The 25,726-nt window shown below is 37.2% G+C and overlaps 1 protein-coding gene across 1 annotated transcript in view; it reads right to left on the bottom strand.

The window, feature by feature from the left end:
• The window catches only part of VCAN (versican), a 112,848-nt gene that overhangs the window by 60,111 nt on the left and 27,011 nt on the right, over positions 1-25,726 (bottom strand). Inside the window, exons 6-7 of the mRNA XM_060146144.1 lie at positions 12,082-12,375; positions 2,267-5,242 (exon numbers count right to left, since the gene is read on the bottom strand). Of these exons, the coding sequence (XP_060002127.1) occupies positions 2,267-5,242; positions 12,082-12,375 (3,270 nt within the window). The remainder of the gene's footprint in view (positions 1-2,266; positions 5,243-12,081; positions 12,376-25,726) is intronic.

Here is a 25,726-nt window from a genome sequence, read left to right as displayed (position 1 = left end):
TAAAGCACACGGAAAAGCCAGGTAGATGAGGGGGCTGGGGTGGTGGGAAAGAGAGAGAGATGGAGGGAGGGAACTAGATAGAGACATGTCCTATCCTCACCCCCAGACCCCGCGCCACTCACTGGAACCCCGTGCCGAAGGAGATAACCAAGTATTCCCTTTCCACAGTTTTCTGACCCATTGTTATAAACGCTGAACGAAAATTAGTTTGAAGGGAAATCATGGTCACATGTTTTAAAAGTGGAAGAAAGAGGAGGAAACACCTAGTTGTGTTTCCCAGACCCAGCTGAATTAAGCTGACAATTCAGATAAAAATACACGCTTTGTATAAATGGTTTCTGAGTTAGGTTACTCAGACCCTCCATTTCAAGTAAGCATTTATAAACTTAGATTTTGTTTTTCCCTGATGACTGCCAATTCTTCCACGGAGATTGACTTTCACTTTTTCCATTTTGTAATTTGATCACCCTCACCTGAACGCAGTTTCCCATTTAGAAGAGTTTTTAAATGCAGAACATTTTTTTACTATTTTCTATATCACTTGATTCAATGTAGTATCTACACTAAAAAGAGAGTAATCTAAATTGGGAAAAACTTCTGTACAGTTAGTCATTCAAGTATTATTTTTTTAATTCTCAAATTAAGCGTTCATAGTAATCCCTATGCTTCTCTTCAATTCTTTCTTTTTCATAGTAATATCTTCTTGTCACTTTTCCAACCCTACTAACAGGAATCCTCATTCCCACTACTTGGCAGCTCGCCTCCTCTCTCCAACTCCAGCTCCAAGAGGCGGAAGAGGAATGTAAGAGGGAAGAAATATGTTATGGTTTCCAAGAAACAGCATTATTAGCAGGAAAATAATGCTCCAATCCTGGCCTGGTTCAACGGTATTGGGAAGTGGAGATTAACGTCAATATTCTGGGAGTGTATTCTCTCCTCTACTGTTCACTGTCCCACATGAACTTTTACACTGAGAAAGTTCTGGGTGACAGAAGCCAAGTTACCATCTAACAGCACTGGAAGCCAGCTGACTTGACATTAGAGCCACCTGTGTTCCCAGCAGGTGCACCCCTGAGCAGGCTAATGAGGGTAGCATCCCTCTTAAGAAAAATGACACCTTGAGGGGTATAGCCCAACATTAAGAGAGAAAACCTGCTCAAGATCATTCTTCCTGCCTGACTTCTCAGAGCCAGGTGAAGGAAAAATGAGTATTTATTCCTTTAATCCACATATTAAAACTAAAACACAGCAACTTAACTAAAATCAATGATCTTCTAAATTAAAAAAAGACAAACAAACCTGAATAGATCTATTGTATTGCATACACTATGTATTCGCAATTCAGCTTACTGAATTTAGAAGATACCGTTGACTGACCTTTAGGAAGGAATAAGTTATGTTTGATGATAAAAATTGCAAGTATTAATCAATGTAAAGAAACAGCTTTTAAGAAATTTGCCAGAGAGATATATAAAATATTTGAACAGAATAGAAGGCACTGTGAATATTCCTAGAGATAAAATAACTAAATCATAAAATAAATAAAATTACAGCCTGGTTTTTAGGGAACAGAGGTAATGTTGACATATCCACTTTCTGAAATTATATTTGACACAATAGATGACAGCATTTCCTAGAACTGAGCTAGATTGTATTTGTTCTAAATATGTAAAGCCTCATTAAAATACCCAAAGACTACAGCTTGAAAATATGTTGAACTTTCTTTAAAATAACATTTAAACTACAGACCCACATTACCCACCCTAAGAGTTGTATAATAAACCTGCAAATCATGGAAGAGAAAACCCAAAACAAACCTTTAGATGTCTTTTTATCAGCCCTAGGCATATGCAATACGGTTTTAGCTGTCCACAGTGTAAGTACTGAAGGTTAATAGTTAAAGACCAATGGAATGTTAACACAGTCTAGTACTACACTTGAGTAGTAACACATGGAAAGACACTGAAATTAAAACATTTTGTTCTGCATGTTCTGAAGTGATGTAACAGTGATGATTTGGTTATATTAGATGACAAAGCAGGGCTTCTTATGACTTTTAAAATAAAATAATATCTAACATTCTTCCAATTGTTTAACATATTCTTCCAATTCTTGTGCAAATACATGAAGCTAAAACAGAATTTTTTCACACTCCAGTTATCTTCTACTGGCAGCATTTGGCATGTTGATATTTTTTTTCCAAAAGTAATTTTCAAGATAAAATGCTGGTTGCCTTGACTGGTATGTCTAGAAAGCAAAGACTTACCTGTCTTGTTTTCTCTGACCTCTATAATATAAACATTTATGTCAGGGTGGAATTTTGTCCCTGCTGAGGGTTCTGGAGTGGAAAGTGCCTGTGGTCTGAAGGCTTCTTTGCCTTCCACAGTGGGTGGTCTTGTTGGCTGTGTGGCAGAAGGAGTACTTGAAGTTGTGAAATATTCTCTATCAATATCTGTTTCTGTTTCCTTGGCTACAATATCCTCAAGGGTAGTGGGAGGAACACGAGATGTTGATTCTCCAATGATTACCATGTCACTGGTTGTTTCTTCATCAGGTTCTCTGTCAATGAGAGGCGGCTTCTCAGTGGATGCTGAAGATGTGTGAAGTCTGTCTACTGAACTGAAAGCAGTAGTGATATCACTTGGAACCGTGGCTTTAACTGTTGAAAATTCTGGGAGTTCTGTGGCCTTGGGCTTTTCGAATAATCCTGAGCCTAAATCTGTATAATCTAGGGATGTTTTCTCTATTTTCTCAGTAGTGGTTTCTTCTATAAGCTGGGTAACACTGGTGCTAAAAGGTGATACAAATCCCCTTGGACTGGTACCTTCTGTTTCATATTTTTGTTCAGGCCCTGGGCTTAAAGATACCTTTGGCCCCATGCTTGGTATTAGTGTTACCACACCATCTGTTTTTGCTTTGGGCTCAGTGACAGCACCAGGTGGATAAGACATACTCTGCTCAATTTTTCCAGTTGGAGTTGTTTCTAAAACTGGGACTCCCTCAGAACCTATCACCAATCTGTCTTCAAAGCCTGTATATGCTGACCCATCGCTCTCTTGTTCATCCAAGGGTGTTGTTGTCTCCTTGGCTGTGTCAGCTGTAGAACTGGGAGGAGGAACTGGTTTCTCTGGAGTCTCTTCTTTCCATGGAAATTCTTCCTGAGTTGTTTCCTGTGCAATTTCTGTTGTTGTTCTTATAGTTTCAGGATAAATAGTAGCCTCAAAGTGAGTCTGATCAGTGACATGTATGTCTTGAGAGGGTTCACCTAGAACTTCACCTTCTGATGGAATGGAAGGTACCAACACTCCCCATTCTGTCTTGGGAATTACAGAAAGAGGAATGGTATGGGAAGTGTCTACATAAGTAGTAGGCTCCTGGGTGCTACTATAATTTAAAAATGCCGATCCTTCCACATCTGAAGTGTGTGTAAATTGGGGGACAGTAGATACAGGCTTAGAGACATCCATATCTTCTCCTTCATCCAAAGCACTTCCCTCTATGGTTGCATGAACAACGTGGCCTTCCATGCTTGTGATAGGAGAAACTCTTTCTTCAGTCATAGAATCTCTCAAAGTTGACTTTTCTGTGATGCCAATTGATGTAGTTGGCCAAAATCTGACTGTGAATTTTTTATGGTCTGTTGTGTCTTCCTCAGTAAACTCTAACGGCTTTTGAGTACTATCTGGGATATGAGAGAACTCATCTCTTCCATCTTCAGTAAAACCTGGGATTTCTTTATCCTTTCCACTCACTCCCATAGTGGTGAGTAAGGCAGGGGGCAATTTTGGAGAGCCTGCATGTTCTGTGGACCCTAAAGGCTTTGATGTATCTTCATCCAATGACCATTTTGATACAGTAACCACCTCCACATTTAAAGTGCTTTGAGTCAAATGCACTGTTGTAATACCCTCATCATACTTTGTGGTATCTTGATAGCCATCTGTTTCTAATCCATTTGGAGTTGTCGTAAAGTCTTTCTCCACACCTGTTGCCTCCGCCGGTGCCACACTTAGCTTTGTTGTTGTCAGGGCTGGGGAATCAAAAGATTTGGTCATTCCCACTGAATACACTGTATGATGAATTTGCTCTGAAGAAGCTGTAGGGAACTTCATTCCAGAGAAGCTTTCTTCCTCTATTTTTTCTATAAATGAATCTTCGGTGATCTTTTCCTGTATTTCATCATCTGTATAAGTAACTGTTCTCATCTCTGGTCTTAGTGTTTCTGTTCTTTCTCTTCCTGTTTGTGGAGAGAGATAAATAACTGTGGATGTTCCCTCAACTAGTCTTTTATCACCAGAATAAGGAAACAATTCTACTTCAGTATGATGCTGTGATGGGAAGGGTGTGGTGGACATATACTGGTCAAGAAAATCTTCAGCTATCCTACCATTAGTTTGCTTCTCTTCCCAGTGGTCCATGGATGACCCATCACTGTTGGGCATAGTTACAGGTGAAAAAATCGTCGATGCTGAGACTGACTCCACCTCCTCTAGCTGAGTGCGGGTGGTGTCTTCTGAAGTCTTTGATACTGTAATGACCTCAGGTATTTGGCTAAAGACCGAGGTACTCTGACCAGATCTAACTGTAGATGTTCTGTCTTCACCATCATCTTCTCCCAAGGTGAACCCATAGTGGCTTGTGGTCACTGATTCAGAGACTGTGCTTACTGCTTTCTTTTTAGTTTTGGATTCCGGGGTCATTGTTGTAGATACAAATGGCATTTCAGGTACAGTGAATTCCTTGGAAGGAATGTGCTTTGAGATTTCCATTGATGTTACCAAGGGACCCACTTCTATTTGTTCAATTTGTGTAACTGATTCTCGCATTTGTATATCTTCCTTGACACCATCCCATGAATCAGTAGCATGATGGAAGATGACAGTTTTACTTTGGGGCACTTCCTCCTTAATTTCAGATATGTCTGGCTTTCCAAGAGGTCCTGAAGCAGAAGGTGAGTAATAGTCCATATCCCAAGGCTTCTTAGTACTCTCATCAGGCGCGGGTGATTCTGTGGCTATTCTGTGTGTGATAGTTAGAGGTTGAACTGTGGCTTTCTGTTCAAAATTGGCTATATGTCCCACAGGAGGGAACTTTGTTGTAATGACAGGTAATTCAGTGATTAAAGGGACGATTGGTGTAGTTCTGTCGGGTCCCATTTGTAGTTCTTCCGATAAAGTGGGTGAGGCAGTTTCTGCAAGCATATTCAGTTCGGTGGTTGTAGCCTCTGATATATTCTGTTTAGCTAGAAAAATAATTTCAAAGAGTTGATTAGACAAGTCACTAATAAAAAGTTGTACGTCCAGTGTGTTTGTTAAGTGCTGTTGTGTACTTTGGGGCAACCCCAAAGTGCGTTCTGATGGAGAGAAGTCTAAAAACTATACTTAAATTAATCTGAAGACAGACAATTGAACATTTAATCATCACAAATTGATCACTTGTTTTATATTGAAAGGGTTAACACTGGTTTTACCCATAGGTATGAATGACTGTTCTTGGCTAAGGGAAGTGAATAATATGTAGTTTTAAGATAAGGAGAAGTTAAACATAAATAAATAAATAAATGCAGAGTTTGGAAACAGTAGGTATGTTATTTATCAGAAACTACAGCACCAACTTGAAGTCTAGTAGGAGAACTTAGTGCTACTATTCTGGAGGCTTCTGTCTCTAGCTACATAATGTCTCTGGGGAGAGGGAGTGCCTCAGATTGCAAAACAACAAAAAAGCCACATCAAATGTACCCGAGTTACATATCAATGATTACATTGTCCATAATGTGGAGGCTTTCATAAAAACAGGATATTAACACCACTATTCACTTGATCCCCGGTGTTGGACATTTGTCTTCATATTCCTTTCAAATCTGCAGAGTAGCCTTGTTTATAATAAATAATAAAATGCCTCTGGCCGAGGCTGCTTGGCATTTGTTGTGGTTTTACATCTTGCTCTATGTTCTACACATTATGTTTGTAACTCTTAAGGGTCTTGGTTCCAGCCTTACTTTTAGCAGGAAATGCAAACATAGAACAGGAAGTAAAGTACCCACATGATATATTTTAGCTCTGTAATTACAAATCACTGGAAACAACCCTGAGCATCAGAAAGAATGGGCTCAGGCAATATAAAGTAACATGTCATCATAAAATGCTACATTATAATGCCTCCAGATTTACAGAGAATGGCCTGGCCTGTTTAAAGAAATTTAAGTTGTGTATAAAAGTGACAGTGTTGTAGATAAGATTCCATCTCAACATAAAGAAAATGCAGCAGCTTAGCACATAAAGATTTTGTTATTCTTTTTTTTAAATTCAGATTTTCAAAAATCAAAAACTGATTGCCACTAGACTCAGAAGGAACTGATCTGAGGAAATCTGTAGTCATTGTTTTGCTACATCCTGTATGATTTAAAACTAGTTGTATGGGTAATGTCTGTTCCCCTGATAAAAGTTGTAATATCTGTAGTATCTGTAATATCTTGTGGCTTACTCTTAATAATCCCCAAACCAGAGTCCTTGGAAAACAAAACTGGATACTTTTGAGCTCCAGCTACTCCATCAAAACTTAATGATATTAGGGCACTGAAACTGCTCTGTATGATACTAGAATGGCAAATACATGTCATTATATATTTGTCCAAACTCAGAACGTACAACACAAAGAGTGAACCCTAGTGTAAACTATGGACTTCGAGTGATTATGTTGTGTCCATGTGGGTTCCTCAGTTGTAACAAACATACCACTCTGATGGGGAATGTTGATAATGGGGGTGGCTGTGCATGAATGGGAGCAGGGAATATATGGGAAATCTCTGCATCTTCCACTCAATTTTACTGTGAACCTAAAACTGCTCTAATAAATAAAGTCTATTTTAAAAATTTAATGATAAAATGATGTGATTTTGTTGTAAATCAGACTTGAGCTGTAACAGATTCCTCATTTTTTGTCTGGTATGAGCTGTTATTAGCTGTTGTCATTTCCCAGACCATTTTAAAGCCCAGATTCATCAGTTTTATAACAAAAACTTGGGGGCCATTTCATTATGATGTAGTTAAAAATTCTTTAGTCTGCCACTTTTTATCCCTTTGTATTAAAACAAAACTAAACAACAGAACAAAAAAGAATCGCACTCTTCAAAAACATGTTAAATAACTTTTTTTTTCCTTTTTTTTAAGAAAGCTTTCTCTGCATTCATTTCCTGGAAGAAGCTTTTGTTATTTTGATTGACATGAACAACTTAAGGAACCTAAGTGAGGTTGACTATTTTTCTTTTCATTCAATTCTCTATCCTCTGAAATTCCATAACTGTTACCTCATTTAACTGCCAAATATCATGTTTGTTTTATAACTGCATTCTTTGGGGAAACAGTAAAATGTACATATAGAGAAAGTTCCCATGGAAACATAATATAAACACTTAGCACACTGCACATTAGAGAAAATTTAATCATATTATTATTAACAACAACAAAAAAGCTAATTTTGCTTTTTCCCTCTGAGTAGTTCCATAGCTGATGAAATTCACTTAAAAGGAGGTGATAACTGCAATAGGGCCAAAAAAGGGCCTGTGAATCAGGTCTTCCTATGCTCCAACCCAAGTTCTACGTTAACAACTTTCCACAGTGCTATGAAAATACTTCTATAGCATTTTAAAAATGAACGACTCAGATTTCAAAAACTACGTAACTGCCTGTCATTATCAACTATTACCGAACTGCTTGGTGTTGCCTTCCTCTAGGCCCGGAACACAGTAATATGACAGTAGTATGTCTCAGAGAATCTCCTTTACAAAGCTAGGATCTATGTGACTTTGTTTTCAAAACCAAGGGTTTTCAATAATTTGAGAGCCCTGTTTAGAAGTCTGTTTATAATTAAGTTGATTAATTCTACTATTTGGAATGGAAAACCTCAGACTTCCTTTTGGCGTTGGGTTGCTTTTTCATCAACTTAACAGCTGATTTCCATCACAACTCAGTATATCTGAGCATCTGCACCATTTGCTTCAACCATTCCAAAACAAAGGAACTAATTTTAAAAACACAAATATCTACAAAGAAATATCTTAAGAATAAATGCCAGTGTATTAATGATGACTATTACAAAGGTGAAAGCACAACTCCAGATTATTCTAAAAGTGTCCCTCCAGAAGGAGGATTCACATGGAGAAATTTTTGCCCTGGAAAACTACCAGTGTCCCTTCAACTCTATTATCGAGGAAGCCAACAGAAAGCAGCAGGATTCTTTTCCCACAAAAGCTCCCTTCCAACATTTGCAGCTGTCTGCCACACAGATGTTTCACATCACTGTACTTTATGGTATTTTATATCCTATGGACTATCTTCTCCAGTGCTTCTGTTGTGAGACATGAGGCAGATTTTCCTAATAAAAGATAAAAACCCTATTAGCAGCATGATGGTTGATTTAACTTATACCCATACTGCCTACATTATAGGGAAATCACTGGATATTCAATAAGTTGACTCCGGGTTCATGGTTGAGGAAAGAGTAAAGTTTGGAACAATGAGATTAGAATTCAAATTAACTTTTCAAGTTTTACGAGTGATTGAATGCTAACCAATTCAATTCAATAAACAGAGACATTTAAAAAAATACCAGTTTGGGAAGGATAAGTTTTGACACTATGGTCAGATTATGATCTAGGGCACAAAAAATATAATATACTGACCATAGGTTAGAAGGGCAGGTCAATTGTAAAAGTGGACAAATATATAAGAAAGATGGCATAGGATGTGGTGGGTACTTACTTAGCCTTCTCTAGACCACTATCTCTAGCTCCAAGTTTAATCCAACAGAAGGATGTGAAAAACAATGAGGGTTCAAAGCAAGATGGCATAGGTGATTAGAGGCCTCGAAATTAAAATTTCAGAACAAGGAAATTGTTTCAACTGAGGGAGACACTGAGGGACAAACGAACAGTTGTTTTCAATAGTAGAAATGCTGTAATTTAGATTTTGGTCTCCAACTTAAGAAGGAAAGATGAACTCAAATTCTAATGCAAAGGATTTAGATAATTGGAAAAACTGAGAGTGATAGTAATAGGATATTGGAATGGGTTTTCTAGGAAACATTCCCTGTCTCCCTCTCCTGGAGATCTTTAATAACATTAAATGAGAGGTTATTATGAGTCATCAATAGTTTTGATTCACTTAAATTGGGGAGTATGGATGATCCTTCAAAGCCCTGCATAACTCTATTTCATAGAACTTGCTTAACTCTGAGGTCAAAGAAAAATGAAAAGTGCACAATTTAACCATCAAGGGGAAATGTACAGGAAAACTTTATTTCATAAGGACATTAATTTACTTGTTTTTCAGATTCTAATTATATTTATCATCAGCCATTGTTAACGTTCTATTCAGTGATTTTAAAAGGAAAAGGGAATTAGAGCAAAGTGAGATTTGGTATTGTTTATTCACCATGAAGTGGCCTTAAAAACACTGTCTACTTTTGGTAAAAGCAAACAAGAAAAATATCCTTATATTTCTAAATTCTTCTACTTAACCAGCCAGCTGTACATCTCTGAAATCACTTTTGGAATTGTCCTTAAGGCCATAACTCTTACCAACTTTAACTACATAAATTTAGTCACTACTCAACTATGTGGGAAACTGGACAGCAGGCAAGTCATTTTGAGAATATTTTTCAAAGTAAAAAAATGTATATTTTAAAAGAATCTCTGAAAAACGAATTAGAAATTTGGGGAGGCTGTTGGCATTGTGTGTGGTTGAAGGAAGGCTTTTATGTATGACTAAACTGTCTTAAACTTTTATATGCTGAATAAATTTTGAGTATGGTAGAGTCTTACAGAAGGACTAAATAAGAATCTAGCCTTTAGCTTAGATGGGGAGAAAAATGAAAATTTGAATCCATTATATTTGCCAGTTATATATTTCTAAGTTATATAGATTCAGATGAATTAGGAAGAAAAAAAATGGACCTAAACTTTCAAATTTTATTCATATTTTATATAGATTTTTACTAGGTGGTTATTTTATTTGAATCTAACTACATTGTTATTTTGTACATTCATGTGAATTCCTTATTTAAATAAATAATTTAAAACACATCAGGATGAATTCTTTGCGGCTACAGACAGCCTTTGGTTTAAATTTATTCTCAAGGAGAACAAAAATGTTTAAAAGTTTTCTAGTGCCACGTTTATAATGCACAAGAAAATAAAATCAAACAAGGTAGTCATGCTGGATAATTCAACTCCTTCCTTACTTTAACCTCTCTAACCCACCTGTCCCCATCCCCTCTCCAACACACACACACAGATTTGATTTTCTTCCTTAATCACATCAGTCACTTAGTGTAAAACTGATTTTAAAGCTTAAACTACTTGAAAATATACCCATAACCCATTATGGGTATATGGCTTAAGGGAATGATATCTTTCTACTTCTAGGGATAAGGTTTTGTTACTATTGTTGATGTTTGTTTGTTTTCCTAAAAATGATTAAGACATTTTCTGTAGTTTCGGGGCCTAGGGAAAAAAAATTAATATTTTCAATGGCTTTTCATGGCCAGCTTGTATCACACTGATACACAACACGTGGCTTTAACACTCAGAAAGTTGAGTTTACAGGAAGAGATCCAAACAGAAGTATCTTAGCTGGGAAATAGCAGTATGTGAAACCATACCTTTCTGTTGCACTAACATCTATTCTCCTGACTACTCAAGACATCCCAGTTCTGTGTCTTTTTGGTTGATGAAGAATGTCTGTATATTTCACTTCAGAAACCAATTACAAAATAAGCTAGTGTATTTTCTACTCATTTCAGTTACAGTTGACCCTCCATATCCATGGGTTCCACATCCGAGGATTCAACCAACTTCTGATTAAAAAAAGTAAAAAGTTCCCAAAACTCCAGAAAGTTCCAAAAAGCAAGACTTGAAATTGTTGTGTGCCAGCAACTATTTACATAGTTGGTATTATATACTGTTACATAGTATAGGTATTATAAGTAATCTAGAGATGATTTAAAGCATACAGGAGGGTGTGTGTAGGTTATATGCAATTATTACTTTATATAAGGGACTTGAGCACCTGCGGATTTTGGTATTCCCAAGGTCCTGGAACCAATCTCTCATGGATACCAAGGGATGATTGTACGTATCGCTATAACAATATATATTGGAAACTTAGTAAAAAGTTCTCACTGTATTTCAATATAACGTGGCTCTATCTTGAACATGCTCAAGGTCACCAAAAATTCTAGGAGATATTTGTTTTGCTGACACAATATAGATCCTACTAAATATCACAGTGAGACTCTGGATTACTCGCTTGTTTAATTAAGCATTCTACAAGCACTATAGCATGTGACTACTAGTGCTAAAATAATTTAAGGACATCTGAAGAATTAAAATAATTATATCATGAATATTGAGAAATGTTACTTAAAATCCATTTTAAGTAGTAAACCTGACTGAAGATAGCCTATTTATGTTAAGGCTTGCAAAAAACATATACTGTACTTCAATGTGATACTAGAGAATTAAGCATTAGAAGGCACATATTTCCATTATTTGAAATAAAATGAGATAAAATAAGATTTTTATTTATAGCATGGTTCATTTTTAGGTATTATCCACGTCAGCTCCAAGTACTCACCTGCAATTACTGAAATGTAAATCCTCTGCCATTTAAAAGAAAGGGTGACAGCAAACAAAGACGAAATAAACAGAATTCAAGGATTCAACTCAGCCACAGTTGGTCCCAGCATTATAGCGTCAACAATCTAATTGCATTCAAGGACTGCAATTAATGTCAAATAAGTACGCAGAAACATGTTCTATGGTTCTAAGTGCAATGCATCACAGTTAAGGCCTTCACCTGACATTTCCTCATCCTCTCTAAAAACACCATTTGTCAAATTTCTTGTTTTAACCGTATCACTGCTGTTGCATTTCCTTGGTTTTGAAAGTCACTGAACTGTTTCCATTCTGTGCACACACTGCAAGACATGGAATCATTCCGATGGCTAGTTGAACATCAATTGCACGGCTTCGAAGTATTTTTTTAAAAATCTGTAATGTTTAAAAAGGTACCAAACACTTACGTTTAAAGCAGTAGGCATCAAATCTGCTATCAGGGAGAGGGAAGCCTGTCTGGTTCTCAAAACGATACAGGGTTCTCACCCCAAGTAAACCACCTCCACACTGGGCCCTGGCCACAGTCACAGGGTGGCGAACGCTGGCGTCCGACAGCCACCCGTAATCACACTGGTCGAAGCCGCTCCTCCACGCCGCTTGGAGCTCCCCCACTGTCGCCAGGCGGGCATCTCGGTTTTCACACCCTTCTCCAGCTTCCTCAAAGGTGAATTTATTGGGAGCAGTGATGTGGAACACATCACCTGCAATCAGAAGAGGAAAAAGGGTCTAAATTGCACTATTCAGTCCCTTTCTGTTTATGGGAGATGGGGAAAAGCACGTAATTCTTTTTTTCATGGCAAGGTAGCAGCTTCTATACTTTAAAGGAGAAAACTCAATGTTACCTCATTTTGTTATTACTAGTGATAAGAAATAACACAATAAAAAAAGAGAGCACACGCCAGAAAAGTTTCATTTTATATACATATATTCCCATAGGCCGTAGAAGCAGTCATTTGATAATAAAGTTACAATCAGTTCTTTAAAATGAACAAACTTTTCCAAATGATTCTTTGGTTTACCAGACAGGAAACGGGTTTTCTCTTGAATGTAAAAGGCTATGAGGTACTTATTAACATTGCATGTTGGAAAGAGAAAGTTGCATTGAAATGTCACTGAGGTTATTTTTCTTTGTCTACCCTAAAATCAAATAGTAATTCTCTGACTCTCTCATCTATCTCTACCATCAAAATGGATTAACTCCCATCAAAGCAAACAACAAAACAAGAAGACCTCCAGGGTTTGAAGAGGGGGACGGGAAAGAGGCAGAATGGAATGCTATTTCCTGCCTTCCTGTCCTAGACACAGGGCTGCCTTGATAGTTATGCAGGTCATGGCCTACACTTGGGCAGGGCTGAGAGTGTACTGGGGCCAGTATCCCATTCAACCAGCCAAAGGTACCAAAGCCTCCCTGGAGGAAGGGGCACCCTTTTTCTGCTTGCTCTGCCCAGGGTGGATACCTTTTGCAATCTGTCTGCTCAGAAGGAGCGCCCTTTGCAGTTCTCACAAAGTTACTGTATGTGCTAGCAGGGGCTCTAACTAGGTTGGAGAGACTCTTACATTTGCTTATTGATGAACAAAGAAAGGCAGGACATTTACTTTGTTCATCGCCAGGCTCAATTAGACCCAAGTAGTATGTTCATTATCACTTAACATGTCACAATAAAGTATTCTGGAAATGCCAGAGAGTTTGTTAAATTGGAATTTTACTTGGGTAACTAACATAACAACTTGCTGAAATAAATGCAATGTGAATTAAATGATGCTTTTCACACATGAGCACATAAGTGGCTAAAGGAGACAGAATTAGAGAATACCTAAGCAGATATAGCAGGCATGGGGAGGAGTATAAAATGAGGTAGAGAGGAAGCTAACACATTGATAGCCCATTATTACAGCAGCTGTGGGTCCTGTTTCTATCTCACTGAGGCCACTCTCTGATTCTATGAGACATTAGACAGCTGGGATGCAGAGCTCTCATGATTTGGATCTTCACCTAACTAAATCCATATGTAACAAGGGATTGTTTAAAATGTGTAGAGCCATTACTCTCTGTGCGTGTGTCCTAGCTTTATAACACAAGAAAAATCAGTTGGGGGAAAAAGGCCAAATCACCCATATCAGCTCTTCTCACTGCAAATCTAAAAATGCTACCAACGAAACTAGGCCAAATCCCAATAAGAGTTATTTGAAGAAGAGAAAGAAAAATGACTTTTAACTGACTGAAAAAAGCAAGGTAGAGGTGAGAATGGGTTTTTGTCCTTAATTACCTAGGCTGGCAAAGGACAGTAATCTCACATCCAAAAATATACTATAAGAACAAAGATTCCCCCTCCCCATTCCTAGCATGTCTCCCTTCCTGCTAAGTTTTAAAAGCTTAAGGGTCACAGGACCAGTTGCATAGTATGTACTTAATAATTTGTTAAATGAATGGCATTTCAAGTTCTTGTTCAGAAACAAGGGGCCCTTTTTCTTCCATCCTTCCCAAGCAGCACATTAAAGAGCACTAACTCTGCTGCAGAGCTTTGGGTAGCTGCTGTCTGGGACAGGCGATTCACTCACCTATGGATTTGGCTCAAAGCAACCTGGGGACAGGCAGACAAGAGAGACTGCGTCACCCCAAGCAGCCTCAGCAGCCCCGTTCACCTCAGCATTACACTTGCATTTGGCCTGAAAGGAATGTAAGTGTGGAAGAGGGCAGCAGGCCAGCACGCTTCCTTCCAAGGTGGAACACTTGGATTTGTTATTACAGCTGGAGTATCAGTTTTGTTGCCTCCGTTTTCTGCATTGTGAGGTACTTCTACAATGAGGCAAGAGTACTGTTCCTTTCCAGTAACAAGAGTGATCAGCCAAGCAGAGCAAGGCAGAGAAATATAATTAACTGAGGAAAACTCTGCTTCTCCAAACAGCAATTTTAGTCCATATGATGGAAGAAATCAACTTCTCCAAACGCCATACCAAAGGGCCAATGAAGAAAAATGACGGCATGATTTTCTGGGTAACTGGTTTCCCTATCTTAAATAGCAAACATGTTTGGGGTATTAAAGGAAAGAAAGGCTTCAGTAGGTGCTGGCAGGTTAAAAAGAGAGTACCCTTATTATTATTAAATCAATAAAGAACTACTTATAGAACTTTTCATATAAAAACTCTTGTTAAATCTGACTTTATATCAAAACAGTGATTTAATTCACTTGTTTGGAGGATACAATTTCCATCTATCCAATCTCCAAAAAATAATTATTTTACTTATTTAACTAAATTCTGTTATCCCCAAGGTCACCTATTTTCCTTTTCATTTATATGTAAAATTTTATCAAACATTGCAAATAAAATTTTAAAAGCTTATTGAAAGAGATATCACCATTGGGTTTCATGTAACTCAGATGAAAAAAGGAAGATTTAACTGGCATTAATTGAGTTTCCCCTAATTCATCTCTAAAGATAATGTGTGGCCTGTCATCATATATGTCATAATTGTTTCATTTCAAAATAATGAGAAAAGGAAAAGAAAAACATTTACTTTAACTCTGTTCCAAAAAAAAAAAGGTCTAAGCCTTCCTAAATCATAACTGTTTAACATAAACATTACCTTGTCCACTTCAAAAATCTAATCATATAGTGAAGCATCCACACTATGGAATTCTCTTACTGAGTCTTAAAGCTTTTAGAATTGACACTCAATCTCTACCGAAAGCAATAAGTTGAATGTCTAAACTTTGCCCTTCCTACGTTTCAACGTCAAATTATTAAGGCCAGACATCTTCTACTTTTCTCAAATATGCCAGAATATCCTGGCATCAGTTTCATACCAAAACCAGAAAGAAAAAAAAAGTGAATTAATAGGTAATACACAGATAGCAATAACTGAACTAATTCATATTACTGTGTCCTTGATTTCTAAGACATCTATTTTTACATTTTATTGACAAAACTAAAATAACCTCCTGTCAAGTACTTTTTGATTCATTAGTTGCCTGGTTTTAAATAGATAATCCTTTGACATTATATATTTTTTATCTAACATAATACAAATGTAAGGAGATCTGCTGTTTAAATCAGAATTAACCTGTTAAAAGCTTATTGTTGAAGATGTGGATGGAGAAGGTTATTAACTTATGGTTCAAGTTCTAAGAATATAATTTCCAAAAATGTCTTCTACAGAAAACTGGTGATCCTTGAGACATGAGTAGGTATTCCAAAGAAAAGAGGTTTCGTGGACATTGGCATTTAGGAAACAAATACAAGTCATCTGACAGGTCTTCGTTTCTGTGAGACTTCTCAGAGTAGTTAATATTATAGTATTTATTTGGGAGTGCCCACAAAGAACTTAGGATTTTTAAGCCATTTGACCAGAGTAATCTCCTTTTCTCATAGAAGACTAATTAACAGTCCATGGATCTGTTTCATGGAATAGTTTGGAAAACACTGCTCTAGAGACATGTATGTTTCAATCAGGAAAAGGAATCTCAATTGAGCCATAACAAAGATAACTTAGTATTAAGTTTCTGGTAGCCTATGTGTTAACCTGCTCGAGATAGAAGCAGACTGCGTAGACCAGGTAATCAGACAGAATCAAAGCAGGAACCAAAAAACAAAGCAAAGGGCATATGAAGTCCATTGCCTCCCAGGGGTGTACCAGAGACTGCAAGGGAGCAAAGGAATCTCGCGCAGAGCAGGGACCCTGATAAAGTGTCCAAGACCATATGTAAGCTGAACATAGAAGTGTCTCATTTCTTAAAAAGAAGCTTTTGCAAAAAGTCAAGCAAGGTAGAGCAGACAAAAGTAGCAGTCTTTCTCCTTAGTCACTAACTGTAGGCGCAAGTCTTTCAATCCCATATCCCATAGAAAAATGCAGGTTTTAGGCTAAACACTGTCCACTTTTACACTGAGAAAAGCAGTCAAGATGTTAAGATTTTCAAAGATTTTATTGATCTACTCTCAGTTTTAAAATCTATAGTCAGGAATTATTTATAGGTCAAATTATATGTTCTAAACTCTAACATCAGTCATTCATAGCATTAACGACATTAGACAGAAATTAAGTCTGGGCCAGTAACAGGAATGTAAACCTAAGCTTGGTCCAAAAATGAATGATCATATGAGGATATACCAAGAGATAAAATCTAAAGTCCAGAGGCAAAGCCAAACCAGGAACCAAAGGAACAGAGAAAGAGAGAGCAAACATGGGAAATCAAGCAAAGCAACTCAGTGCATTTGCTTAGCTTCTCTCTCTCCAACAGGACTTCATTGGTCAGGTTGTATAAGTTCCTACCCTGAGGGTATCTTAAAGGCACCTTTTGGCCTCTGATGTAAGTAATAAAAGTTCCTTCTGAATTTTATCACAGTATCACCTTAAGAGTGAGAGGAGAGAGCAAAGCCTTCCTTGAGAGAGAAAACGTCTATTATTAGCATCAGACAAGGCCGTGTTCTAGCTCTACTCTTGAATACTATGACTGAACAATTGAATGTATTTTAGCTTTACTGGATATATGCCTTCCTGGAAGACAAGCATCACTTTTATAAGTTAACAAGGAGTCTACTATTCAGTTCCAGAAGTTGCCTCATCAAAGCAGTTACATCTATAGGACATTTATTATCAAATTTGTAACAAGAATACAGATTTGAAACATGTTTCTAAATGTTATCTATCTATGAGATAATTGTATTTCTCATAGATTATTATAGATAATAAATAATTATCTATGATATAATATAATTAAATAATAAAAATTATCTATCAATTTTTCACTGATTAAGGAGAGCAAATAAAGTGTCAGGAAAGAAATGCGCAAAATATCCTTTATACACAAAACGATGCATGACTTAAGGTAAAATGCCAAGCTGACTTAAGTTGTAAGTAAGAATTTACTGACATGTATACACATATATTTGCATTAGTACACACATAAACTATAATGCAGAACAGAGGATTTCACACTCAGGATAATTTGCATGTTCATATGGAAAACATATATAACCTCTAATTTTCCAAAATTTCAAGTTAAATGATCTGACTTTGAATTATTCCTGTTATTCCAACTTTCCAGGGATGTCCTAGAAGAAACTGGAAGACATTGCTGGTGAGACTTTAATATGTGGTGACATTCTACAAACTAAATTCGTCTTAATCATAGGAATTAACATCATCAGAAATATTAAGAAAAAAATACTTAACTTTGACAAGTAACTGCTAAAAGACTCCCTGGAAAGTGGACCATGCATGTTATTTTTCCACACTTCTGATTGCTAAATGGAAAAGCTAGTTCTCAGCAGACTTTAAAATGACAGATACTAAAATGGCAAGCAATGATGAAAACAAATCAAAACATTAAGATGACCTACACTGTTCAAAAGCTAGACTTTACACTCAGGAGTAGCTCAGAAAACTTATGAAAGAGCCTGGGTCCAGAGCAAAGCTAAGGGAGGATATGTTTCTTCTGAAAATTCCCTGAGATCACCAAGGTGAAACGGGGAATTGGCATCAGCAGATCACAGATAATTATTCAATTCTTTCCTGGACTGCAGCTGATGGGCCGCTGTCTGTGGTAGTCAAAGCTGATATATCACCACAATTATCTAGATGCGTCTATTTTCTGGGTTGTGTGATCAATGTTTATATTTATTCTGTTTATTTGTGCTCACAACCTTTCTATCCTGAACTGTCTGGTCTGAAAATCAATTCTTATAAACTAATCATGAGTCCCTTTGCCCATCTGAGAACAGAACTTCCTGATTTTTTGTTCACTGTAAGGAAGTTCAAGATTTGTGATTGTTACTACATTTCATTGCAATGTGGGCCAAAATGGTATATGAGTAATAAATATGTGCAAAAGTAGATATGGTGTGTGAACTGGAAAGAGTCACATGAAATGCCCATAGGATAAAACCACTTAGAGTATATGGCAAGTATTATGGTGATAAAGACAAATCAACATAATTATTACTAGGTTTAAAGTTTTTGACTTTTTTTTTTTCAAAGGAAGCTTCTTCTCTTTTCTCTCTGTCTTTCTCTTTCTTTTTTGCCCATGTCTATATATACAAGATCAAAGCAATAAAGACTAATACTCATTATCCTGGATCACGAAATCCATCAGCTGTACGTGGTTGGTTAACAGCTAACCTACACTACTATATAATCTCTTGACAGCCAGTATTTGTAGGTAATTCAAAAGCATGTCAATTCCCCCTAAGATCTGATCCTTTAACCTGTACAGAAACAAACCTTCTGTTAACAGTGACAAGAAAACTTCTGGGGCTGCCAAGGTAACTTCATCCAATTCTAGTGTTAGGCTGGCAATGTTTCTCATTTGAGGGGTAATGAGACTGGAAAGCCAGGTCAGCACCTTTCAAATTTCTCACTTGTTTTAGGCTGAAGTAGACGCATAATGTGGCTTAAAGCATAGACACTGGGTTTTGAAAATTTTAACCTCTAATTAATTTTAGAGAATTGTCATCAGTCAGCTGTGATAGTCAGTTAACATTCTCTAAATCAGATCATATTCATGGGAAAGGGAATCCACATATTTGTCAATGTGTTATTACACAAGATCTTATATATGTCATTTGAAAGGTTTAAAGACACAGGAAATCCCACTAAAATTTAAACATATTTTTATGGTTTGCAGGATGTCGGATCTCATTCTTTCCCAATGACAGAGCAGTAAGATTTTAATTAGAGTGAGAAAGAGGTTCTAAAACATTTCTGGATGTCTGAGTCTTCAAAATATATGAGATTGAATGTGTTATTTGGTTTGACAGGCTCAGTATGGCTGCAGGTCAACACAGGAGAATCAGCCTAGTTTTTTTTTTACTTTTCACAGCTGAGAGTTAAATGGCCACTGTATTTCCAAAGAAGCTCTTCTGATTTAGAATTCCAGAAATTGATATCAAAACCTTAAAGCAAATGACTGTCACATGTTTCAAGGGTTTTATGTCAAGACATTTCTACTTTCTACTTATTTAAGGTAACATTATAAAATAAAAGGGACTGTATATAGGAAATCCTAAGGATTCCATTAAAAAAACTATTAGAACTAATAAGCAATTTCAGCAAGGTTGTAGGATACAATATATAAGACCAATATAAAAAAATAAATTATATTTCTATACACTTCCAATGAACAATCAGAAAAAGAAATAAAGAAAATTCCATTTGCATTTGCATCAAAAAGAATAAAATATTTAGGATTAAATTTAACAAAAGTACAGCAAAACTTATACTCTGAAAGCTATAAAAGCTATAAAACATCGTTGAAAGTAAAGAATCTAAAAAAAAGGTGGAAAAAAAATCACATGTTTATGGATCAGAAGACTTAATATTGTTAAGATGACAATACACCTCAAATGATCTGGAGATTCAGTTCACGCTCACCTGGCTTCTTTGTAGAAACTGACAAGCTGATCTTAAAAATCATATGGGAACTCAAGGTGCCCAGAAGAGGTAAAAAAATTTTGAAAAAGAAGAACACAGTTGGAGGTCTCATATTTTCCAATTTCAAAATTTACTACAAAGCAATAGTATTCAACACAATGTGGTACTGACATAAGTATAGACATATAGATCAATGAGAGTCCAGAAATAAAACCGTATCTCTACGATCAGCTGATTTTCAACAGGGTGCCAAGGCCCTTAAATGAGGAAAGAATAGTCTTTTTAACAAATAGTTCTGGAATAACTGAAAATCCACATACCAAAGAATGGATTTGGACTCTTACCTTACGCCATATACAAAAAATAACTCAAAAATAAAAGTAAAACTTAAAACTACAATTCTTAGAAGCAAACACAGAAGTAAGTCTTCATGACTCGGGATTTGGTAATGTGTTCTTAGATATGGCGCCAAAGGCACAAACTATCAAAGGAAAAGTAGATATTGGACTTCATCAAAATTAAAATCTTTGTGTGTCAAAGGATCCCATTGAAAAAGTAAAAATACAGATCGGCAAATGGGAGAAAATATTTACAAATCATGTATCTGAATAGGCTCCCTTGAATCTAGAGTATACAAAGAACTCTTACAACTCAATAACAAAAAGACAAATACCCAGTTTAAAATGGGAAAGGTTCTGAATAGGTATTTCTCCAAGAAAATATGTAAACGGCCAATAGTCATAAAGGAAAAGTTGCTCAACATAATTAGCTATCAGGGAAATACAAATCAAAACCACAATGAGATAGCATTATACACACATTAGGATGGTTATAATCAAAAAGTCAGGTGAAAACAAATGTTGGCAAGAATGAAAGAATCAGGACCCTAATGTACTGCTGGTAAGAATTTTAAAACAGTTCCTCAAAAAGTTAAAAATAGAGTTATCATTTAACCCAGCAATTCCAATCACTGCAATCCAAACAGGAATGCAATCATTACTCAAATAAGAATTAGGATATTTTTATGTGAGAAATCAGAGATTTGGGGGAGCTTTAAGAGCACGTTGATCCTCTTGGTTTGTAAGACTACCTGTTGCTCTACTGGGGAATCTTTGGTGGTCCTGAAAAGTTACTACGGTAGAACAGGAAAAAGGGTGTATATCCAGTCACTTAACCTCTGTACCTTAGCTTCCTTATGTGTAAAAATAAAGGTTTTAAATAAACGCCTGTCAAGGTTTTTGTGAGAATTAAGTTAAATGGTGATGCAACCACATACAATAAATAGTTTCTTTCCTTACCCTATGGAGCCACCTCACAGTTAATCTATTCAAGTCACCATACTGAATGAGGACGCGTTTTCCATAGGTGCTGCAGGGTGCCATGCCTGGTCACCTTCCTCAGTGGCTCTTAGCTAGACCATTCAAACACTTAAACAAAAACAACTCCAAGTTGAGTTTCGAATCCTTAGCAAGGTGTGTTAATATCTAAAGTCTATTTGGGAACCCACAGCTATAGCTGTGATCTATGATTCTGTGAGTTCTACAGAGAATAACTAAAAAGTTTCAGCATCTTCTAGCACCAACCTCAACCAATGTGGAGAGGTTCTATAATCCAAAATCAATATTTGAACCCATCTGCTGAACCAGGGTGTGCAGGAAGCTATTCTAGCTGACATGGGGCTTTTTAACTGAATAAACCCAGTTATCACTAATTCTTAAATAACTCCCATTGGTGAAGTACTCTGTAGATTACATGCTGTAAATTCCATCAGAATTAAGTCAATCTGAGCATCCACAGGCAGGAACTCACACAGTTTCCAGATTTGATATATCTGATTTTGATCCTATCAAAGACGCTAAAGAAGCTGGAACTAAGCCTTGCTCTAAGACCTGTTTAATGACATTCAGGCTTTTACCTAAATGTTTAGCTTTTCATATCTAAAGGAGCTCATTAAGAGAAAAACGAAAGGTTGTTTTTGGTTCTAGGTCAGACACAAGCATGACGTGGAGGCATTAGACAAGTCATAGAGGTGATAGAGCTATCCTGGATTTTGACATGAGGCAGCAGTAGAAAAATAAACCTGTAATTTGTAAATAGGGACAAAGGAACCGATGCCAGAGAGGACAGTTGGCTGGGAATGCAAGAAAGGGCCATGACTGTGAGAGGCTGGAAAGGAGAAAACAGTGTCTCTAGGAAGGAATTATTTCTAAGAGACACCACAGAAAAGAGTGAGAGGAGAAATTCAAAGAGAAAAAACTAGTATCATGGTGATCCAATTAAAAAAAAAAAGATGTTTAGTAAGTTTGGTGGACAAAGCTTGGCATTTTTCTCAAGTACTGTAGAAATGGTAGCATGGTGGAGACAGCCTCTGAAAGAGACAAAATCTGGAGAAATACTACAATTACCATCAAGTAGTTCTTGAGTAACTATGATGTGTCTATTACTGGAATAGGTTCTTCATTGTGGTTGGGAAAGTTACAGAAGATGACTATGGCTTTATCTCTATCAGGAGCTTACAGAAGTTTTTCAGAAATAAAAATAACAGGTAATAGTTTGTGTCTGATGAACATAAAGCAACCAGAGAAGAATTAAACACCAGATATGTGGAACTAACTCTAAGAAAAGTGGGAGTTCAGAATCAGGAAATGTCAGTGTGAGCTGGAAGAGGCAAAGATGGGCTCTTGGAGGCAGTCTGTTCATAGGCAGAGGGAAGAGTAGAATGCTGGAAAGGGGAGAGGCTTGTGTTTTCAGAGAGGATCAAAGCAGAGCTGCTGGCAGGAGGTAGCAGAGGGTCTGTGGATGACTGGTGCACATATGTGGCATCATATTGGAGAGAGGGAAACACAGTTGAATAGGTTACTCCCAAGCCAGGATTGAGGGGCTTTGCAGGTCCTCAAGGAGGAAGGAAGGCAACAGGAAATTCACACTACACAATGCTGAGTAGGGGAATGATAATGGCCATGGTGTTTACATGCTTTGATGGTCATAAAACAGGTCCCCTGAAGAACTGTTAAAGGGTTGGGGATTATTTGTGAGATAAAACAGAAAACCAGAGATGAGACACACACATGATTCACAGGGACGTCCCTGGTGGCATAGTGGTTAAGAATCTGCATGCCAATGCAGGGGACACAGGCTCGAGCCCTGGTCCGGGAAGATCCCACATGCCGCGGAGCAACTAAGCCCATGCGCCACAACTACTGAGCCTGTGCTCTAGAGCCCCAGAGCCACAACTACTGAGCCTACGTGCCACAACTACTGAAGCCCATGTGCCTAGAGCCTGTGCTCCGCAACAAGAGAGGCCACTGCGATGAGAAGCCCGCGCACTGCAACAAAGAGTAGCCCCGCTTGCCCCAACTAGAGAAAAGCCCTTGCATGGCAATGAAGACCCAGTGCAGCCAAAAATAATAATAATAATAAATAAATAATTTTTTGAAAAATGATTCACAAACTAGAACTGTGGGTATGGAATTCAGAAGAGAGTTCAGGGCTAGACATGCAAAACTAAAACCTATCATTTTTCATTTTTTTTGTTTGTTTGGTGTCTCTTTGTGTCCTGTTCATCCCACAAGGCATTTGACTTATTTACACACAAAAGAGCAAAAGTGAAATTAAATGAACCAGTAAGGACATTGGAGCAATGAAAAACTGGGAAGTAGAATTGTAATGAAGCCCAGAGATGCGTGAAGTTATCCAAAGGGCAAGTGTAAAGCGATGTGAGTATAGTGGGCACTTAGTTTGGAGGTTAATTTATTAATTCACTCATTTTATTCAACTCCATCTATGGAGCACCTACTATGTGCCAAGGACATAGTGGGGAGACACATGATTCCTTCCCTCCCAGAATCCATGGTCTAGTGGGAGAGATGGAGAAATAAGCAAACATTTGCAGGAGGGTGATTATAGTCACACATTCAAAGATTGAGAATGGTAAAGGTGAGAGAGACCAACTAGGACTTAAGAAGGGGATATGGGATCAGTGTGACAGCCCATAGTACAGACACATCCAAGTGTTGGGAAGCTTGTGTGAAGGTCAGGGAATTGGAATAGTAGGGTGGTAGTTGTTCCAGGTGAAAGAAAAGCCAAAGGGTAGGGCTAACATGGAAAATATAGGCCAGAGAAGGAGAGGCGATAGGTTCCCAAGGTTGCCCACGTCAGGGCGTCTTGTTACTCTGCTGACACAAATTTCAGCCAGTGCTTGAATTCCTATTTATACTTATTCTTTTATCTTTTTCTTCCAGCTGTTATGTGATAGGACAAAAAAGTTCAAATTCTGTTGTTTTGGTATAAATACTCCAACTAAAGTTATGCTATATTATACAAGTTTTCAATTATCAAATATGTAGAACAATTATCCCAAGTAAATCTACAACTGTATGAAATACAGTTGGGTTACGCTGGAGGAGAGACTGGTTTGACCAATACCAGTTGCCCTAGAAGTGGCGATATTTATGGAGGTGGAGAAGAATTCCTGTATGACTAATAAATCCTTCTCATTGTGGTGTACGCATACATCCTCAGAATGACTCTTCTGACAGAGTTCAATTTTCCCTGAACACTAGTTTTGATCCTCTGAACAAATTTTGGGAAGCCAGCTCTCAATGGGTACAATGTGGCTAGGAATCCTTGGTAGGGCTTTTACCACCAAGACCTGTCAAAAGTATCTCACACAGAATTTATACAGGACATGGAATTTCTGGAACTTCTGCAGAAGCAGAAAGTCCTCTGGCCTTCAAAGAAGTTAGGGATTCTGCAGCCTTAGAGACTGGGGTTTCAGTAGCTCCATCAGGATAAGACTGAAGAAGAGACATGCAGAGGGGCCCCTAGGTGCTCCTTCCGGGAGCATTGTAAATACTTAAGCCTGTCTTTCCATCAAGGAGTCTGGCTTGTGATGCTTATTCATATTGGGATCAAATTGGCCACGGATTTATACTTGAAAACCACATTTCAATTATATTTAGTAAAGATCTTTTAGGTAATTAGAAGTTATGTATACTTTTTCAAAAACGATCTCTGGTTTAGTTCCAGCATTATCAGTGTTCCAGAAATTTTTATAACTATCACTCTAATAGATATTATTCCAAAGGAGAACCACAGTGATAAAACAAATTCCACCTTAGTGAATTTGAATACAAATTTCCATCTTACTGAGATAGCAATAACCAAATTTATTTCCTAGAACCAGAATCCCCTACCGACCATCTCCTATTCTATGAAAAAAGTTAACTAAATTTAAAATAAAATTAAATTTAAAGGAAGGAGCTAAGCTATATCTATCTATCTATATCTCATAGCATGGATTTTACATCTCTTTTCCCTTTGTCCTTGTAAAAAATGGAAATTGTTAGTATCAAAGTTATGGTTTAGAAAACACATCTATCAGTCTTAAATAATAGTTATAATAATGTTAAGATGCTAGAGAACCACACTTAGCAGCTTTCTTGGAAGCAGGCCATCCTATTCAAATTTAGGGCATTAGGCAAATATAAGCTGCTTATTTTCTAGCTTTCAGTCTCTGAGGTTATTTTTTCAATTCATAGAATCATAGAATTTTATTGTTGGAAGGGACTATGGAAGTTATCTAGTCCTACTTCCTTATTTTACACATAAGAAAATTGAGTTCATTCTTTTCTTGGGGAGCCAGCCAAAATTAAAAGTATAACTCAATGCAATACTTCTATTTA

The sequence above is a fragment of the Lagenorhynchus albirostris genome, chromosome 3, assembly GCF_949774975.1.
Source record: "Lagenorhynchus albirostris chromosome 3, mLagAlb1.1, whole genome shotgun sequence".
NCBI classification, from domain to species: domain Eukaryota; kingdom Metazoa; phylum Chordata; class Mammalia; order Artiodactyla; family Delphinidae; genus Lagenorhynchus; species Lagenorhynchus albirostris.
This window is presented reverse-complemented; position numbering and strand designations above follow the sequence as displayed.